The sequence below is a fragment of the Lemur catta genome, chromosome X, assembly GCF_020740605.2.
Source record: "Lemur catta isolate mLemCat1 chromosome X, mLemCat1.pri, whole genome shotgun sequence".
NCBI classification, from domain to species: Eukaryota; Metazoa; Chordata; class Mammalia; order Primates; family Lemuridae; genus Lemur; species Lemur catta.
This window is the reverse complement of record NC_059155.1, coordinates 21,852,258-21,858,322: the sequence shown is the minus strand read 5'-3', so window position 1 is coordinate 21,858,322 and position 6,065 is coordinate 21,852,258. Positions and strand designations below refer to the sequence as shown.

The window sequence follows — 6,065 nt, the reverse complement described above, 5'->3', positions numbered from 1 at the left end:
ACCACATAAATCTTAAAAGGCACTGGGATTCCTCTGCTTCTAGATTTAATTGCTAGGCTAGAAAAATAAACCTTGTTCTACTACTAGGAATCACAAGTTAGAACTGAGTAATTGCCAAAGTGGAAATTATATAGTGCCGTTTCGGGCAGAGTATTCAGCTTTCATCTCCAATGTCCACAACTACCTATAAGAACAGTGAAATCAGGTCAAAACAGTCCAGCATAACTAGGCTTCATTATATAAGGCCATTATGTTCTTCTAGGATGCTAATAAACCAAACAGGAAATACTGAAATCAAATTAAAATATATTATTTGAGGCTCACTGTCATAGAAATTGTTAGTTCCTTGTTGTATCCTACCTTCTAAGACATTTTACTACAAATAAAATTTTATTTTATATACCACTAGCCATGAATTTTTGCCATTAGTTATTATATAAATGCTACCTGGTACCATTACCCAAAGGGCATGACCACTTTATGTCCATAATTCATTTCTATATTTACAGAATTTTCATGATTCACACATCTATCAGTAAAGATTTAAGACTGAGACATAATCTAACATCCATAGCATGTTTTGCAAACAGCAATGTATTTTTAATCACACTTGAGTGACCTTATGTAAAAAATAAATCAATAATTTAGAAGTTATAAGTCTCTAAGGGAGATTTTTTAATGTACATACAGAAATGGTTACAATGAGATTTTTTTTTATTTCTGATTTTATTTATTTTTCTTTTCATTTTTAATGGCCAAACAGAAATTTTGTGAATAACAGTAACATATTTTCAATTCAAATTAAAGTGAATTTTTTTCTGGAAATGACTTAAACTTCTTGATAAAGGAGGCCATAATATTTTAACTTGAAAAATAGTGTACCCCCATAATAAGCTGAAATAAATATAAAAAAAGAAACAAACACAATAGTTCTGCTTGTTATATACAATGAGATTTTTTTAAGAAACATATTCCATTGTCCACATCCTATTGTACTAATAACTGTTGTAGCTTCTTTTCTTTCAGCTGCTTTCCTTTACTTGCAAGAGGGGCCCAGATAAGATGTTTTGCTTGACTTCTTTGATGTCCTGAACTTTCTGTTGCTCTTTATTTTTCTTCAGTTTGTTCATTATAAATTTAGCTTGGCATTTCTGTTTGATCTCTTCATTGCGTCATCAGTTTTATTCTGTAGCTCTTGCTAGTATTTGACAGATTCATTTCTATGTTTTCCAAATTCAAATGAATTAGGTCTTTATACTAGCTGCTTTATGGAATGCTTTTTAGTCTACCTAACCTTGTGAGAATTGCACTTTTTAAAGTTTTTATGACATTTGGACTTATGGAATCTGAACAGCTTGCAACAGGTGCAGACAAACATCATGCCATGGCCAGGGAAGATGGGCCCCAAAGGGAACTAACACTTCTCAATATGCATCGTCCTTACCGACCAACACCAAGCTTGAAAGGAAGCCAAGAGATATTTTAGAATCCCATGCTCTGACCCTGTCTTTCTTGAAGGAAAGTGATGCCTAATTTCTGCATAATTCAGAGAGAACTTACAATCTTTTCAGCTAGTTTTAAAATAAGCAATTCTTTTTATCAAATTTCTGAATTCACAGGTTTCTAAAACTGGCCTTAATAAAAAAATAAAATAAAATAAAAAAAATACACATTGGATTTCGAAAGTATTAAGAATGCAAAAAAAAAAAAAAAAAAAGGAAAAAAAGAAAAGGTCCAAAACCTAGACAACTACCAGGAACCACATAACCCAGCCCAAGAAAGTCCTTCAAAGCATCTTAGAGCTGTTTTTCTACATAGGGGCAACAACAGATTCCACTAAATCCTGATAAGGATCTTTTGTGACAAAGGGCCTGGTGTACTAGGTTAGACTTCCAAGACAATTCCACATTTTACTAGGGAGGCTTAAAAAAGTTTTGTCTTATGAGTAAATGATGGCTATTCTCACTGATAATGTCATTACCACCTACCCTTTACTACAGTATAACCAGAGGCTAGAGAATAAGAAGTACATTTTTACTTACATAGCACCAAATACAATTGTTAATTTTTTTCGGCTCTCAGGAAAACTAAAGATCAGAAGATTTAAAAGTATCAAAAATTTTAAATATGCAAAGCTGTCCACGCATTTTCTCCTTACATGAAAGATACTAAATAAGATACTTCTCATTTAAGAGAAAGTAGAAATTATTTAAAATGAGGGGGATGGGTAAGGGATGAAGCTATATATCCAATTCAAATTACATGAAAAGCCAAATATAAACAGAAGTGAAATTTCCCTAAAAGAAAATAGTCACTATTCCCCTCCCAAAGTAGGTAAATTACACTAAAGAGAAGAAATCTTCACGGATTGAGACACTTTCTCACTTTGATATATGTAAATAAAAATAAGTTTCATGCTGTCTAAACTTTTAGGGTTATATAGTTAGAAATATGTAATTCTACTTTTATGGACAGGCCAACTAGGGGAAATAAGTTAGCACAATCATTTGAATTGGTTGTCTACATACTGGGCAGGGCTTATTCCTTTTCTTTAGCTTCTTTGCACACGTAAAACATGCCATAAGATGTCCTGTTTTGCCATGGACAATGCAACCATTTTTAGGTCGCCCTTGGCAAATCACGCAAGGCTCAGTGATATTAAGGGGAAAGCTAGGTGCCATACTTCCTTCTTTGTATCGTGTTTCTTCCCCCTCAAACTCTTTGACATCTTGGCTGCTATAAATAATGCCACTAGAAGTTGATGGCTGACAATAGTCCTCACGTTCTTGTGACTGGGAGACTTGTGTGATTTTATCATCATTTTCCTCAACACATGACTCTTTGGAATCATTCACTGTAGTTTTTCTATGATCTGGAACATCAAAGCCCTCTTCTGCTTGTGTTGAGTTTTCTAGTTTGGCTTTCTCAGAGATACACCCTCTATCTTTCCCTTTAACTTCAGGAAGCCAATTCTCACGAAGGGCCCAACATTTTTTGCAACGTGGTAGAAGGGGAGGATTCATTTCATTGCATGAAGTACACTTCCAATAGTCAGCTAAGGAAGTCTCAGGATCTTCTTCAGATGAATCTGTATCACTCTCCTCTTCCTGATACACAGTAAGTTGACATAGCTCATCATCTTCATCTGAGAGTTCTTGTCCTTCTTCACTTTCACTAAGGCTATAATCTTCTGAATCAAGAGATTCAACTTCAAATTCTACACTAAATTGATCTGAAACTGAATCCTGATCCAACTGATCACCTGAATGTTCAGTTATACTAGCATCAAGATCCGGATTTGATGGAGTCCCTGTAGATTCACTGCTATTGCTTCTTTCACAACCTATCTCCCTTATTACACACAGAGGTAGGCTTTCATCAAAGGAAAGGGAAATACTATCAGACTTGTGGCGTTTTCTTTGCCATTCACTGGACAATTCATCTGAATTTTCTTCTGTCTCACTAATTGCTCTCCTTCTAGATGAGGTAGATGGTGTAGAAACCAAACTTGAAGATGAAGGTTTCTCTTCCTGTAGCTCTTGCACCAGGTCCTTTTGATCACTCCCACCTTCAAGGTGACATCTGTTCTCACTCACAGATGTACCTGAGTCTGATGATTCCTGCTGATTGACTACTACCAAGTTTCTGTAGATCATTGTATATATTTTCCTGTGCTCTTTCACAGAGAAGCTTGGCACTCCAAACACATCTCCTAGAAGATCATTTGAACAATATACAATATGTTGTTGCTTCTCATCATATAATCGTTTAGTCATAATATACTCACCAAGATAAAATATAACCTCTTTCATGGTGTACGTGTCTTTTTGTGCACCAACAGATTGTAACAACTTCATAAGCAATGGCTTTGGTCTAACCAGGGTCTCTTGTTCCGAAGCCGGAATCTGTGAGGTGGCTACATCAGTAGATACAGACATGTCGGTGTTGCACATTTGCCTGCTCCTCACCACGCGGGGGTTTTTGTGCCTGGAGTTGTGGGGGGTCCCTTGAGGCTCCCCAGTTCCCTTCACAGGGCGCACGGAAGTCCCACACCCTGGGCCTTGGCGACCGTTTCCACTCTGAGGGCCCAGGCCACTGGGGAGCTCGAACGCACTAGTCCGGAGAGGAACCGGACGGTTTCACCTGGCGGAGAAAGGGGGCAGGACCTCGGTCAGAAAGGTCAGAGCAGCCCCTCAGGCTCGGCTCTTGGCTCCAATCTTACTTCTAGTCACACAGGCCGTACAGACCCCGCAAGGAGCCGACCTCGCCGAGGTTCCACGGTGTGCGCTCCTTACTGCCTGCTGATTTTTTCTTCTTTTCTTTTGCTGATCAATATCTAAGAACCAAGAATTTGAAATATTACAAACAAAAAAAAAAGAACTTCGAATTATACCCCAAGTCCATGATCTTGGTGTCCCCCCTTCCACATAAAGGTATCCACTGAAAACACAGCCTCAGCTGAGTGATTCTGACACCAGGAGCTCCCTTCCCCTCTCCCTTTCTCCCAGTTGCTGCCCAAGGCCTATCTTGTCCAGGACCAGCCAGACAGAGTTGGGCTGGTGAGTTCTGTCACTGCAGGATGTGCAGAACCCTTGCAAACATCTGCTCCTTCCCCTACCACTTCCACCACCCAAACGAAGCTGCTTCCTCTCTGCCCCAGTGCTGATCCTGACAGCAGTGTCTCCAGCTTATTTCCCCTTCTCCAACCTCTCCCCAGCACCTGTATCAACATGAAACTCACTGACAGACCCCACTCCAGTCTAGATGCTGCAGACAGTAACAAATGGTGATTGCCGCCATACAAGGGGGCCTGGAGTCCTATTTTTCTTTCTGAGCCATCATATGAGAAACTATTTCAAGGACCCATTTTGTGCCATGAATGCATCCCTCCCTTTCAATAACTCACCCAGACATCACCTTAATAGCTCTATCTCCCTAGCGAACAAGTAGCTGGCCTCCAATTACTCTGACCCATTTGCTGCTGCAGTGTGTGTTGTTTGAGTGATGGTTGGTGATCAAGTGGCTAATTCACAATAATGATGAGACAGGACACCTCATGTCTATGTTGCAGGCATTGCTTCCATGTATCGTATTTTTAAAGGCCTTCATGAGAGTTTTGAAAGAGACCTTCATTATCAGGGCATGTGCCACTTGTTCTGTGATATCTGGAACTTGGGTAGTTGGCCTTGGCCCAAGGTTTGTCTGAGCTTCCCCAGGCCTTGCCAGCCTGCAGGAATATAAAAGGTCACAGTACCAAACATCTCCCCAATTTGACCAGCTCTTGTCTTTATCTCTCATGTAGAACTTAGCCTCTAACAAAAGACTGCATAATAATAGTAGAGTCCCAGGAGATGTCTGCTTCCTTCCAGGGGCTGATACTGATGCCCTTCTAATTTATTCCTTGGTGCCTGTGCTAAATAACTCTGAGTCCACTGGGCACTGCTATCTGCTGCTACAGCTGAGACACTGGGGCCCCTGAAATGCCAAAGCCAGACCATGTATTGTTGTGGATGGGGGAGAATGCCTCTCTTCCCTTTGTGATATCCTTTATTAGAGGCACAGCCAAGCAGGCTTGCTTATGTGCTGATGTCTTATTAAGGTTTTTATTAGAGGCACCCTTTCCCTTCTACATTCTTATTCTCAAAAGATTAAAAAATTATTTCAAAGGCAGCTGAACCAAGAAACAAACACATCTACATTCAGAATTTCCCCTTCTCTCCCCTCCCAAGACTAAGGATTTCTTATGGGACCCAGCCCACTGTGCCTGGTTTGTGTTTCCCTCAGACTGAAGCACATAAACTTTGATCCTGTATATACTCTTCAACATACCAACATCACCTATGCACTCCTTTGTCCTTCTCCCTACAAGAGCTAAGTTAAAAGAGAAGAGACAAAGACAGAGAGTGCAAAGGCAGGGACACCCAGGTGGCCTTATGTCTGGTTTCCAATAGTAGTAAAAGTTCTTCAAAGCCTATATACTTATGTCAACATCAAAGAACAAAAAAGAATGGGTGATGGCAGTTTGTGGTCAGAAGCAAAAGGTTTTCCATCTCCTCATAAGAGAA

General features: G+C 39.7%; 1 protein-coding gene and 1 pseudogene across 1 annotated transcript; both read right to left on the bottom strand.

The window, feature by feature from the left end:
* Nucleotides 1-760: 760 nt before the first annotated feature.
* Nucleotides 761-1,435, bottom strand: LOC123628326 (annotated as a pseudogene).
* Nucleotides 1,436-2,340: 905 nt separating this feature from the next.
* On the bottom strand, nucleotides 2,341-4,012 carry LOC123627975 (E3 ubiquitin-protein ligase Mdm2-like). The gene has a single exon (XM_045537535.1). The coding sequence runs from the start codon at nucleotides 3,951-3,953 to the stop codon at nucleotides 2,481-2,483; it is 1,473 nt and encodes a 490-aa protein (XP_045393491.1). The 5' UTR covers nucleotides 3,954-4,012; the 3' UTR covers nucleotides 2,341-2,480.
* Nucleotides 4,013-6,065: the final 2,053 nt, after the last annotated feature.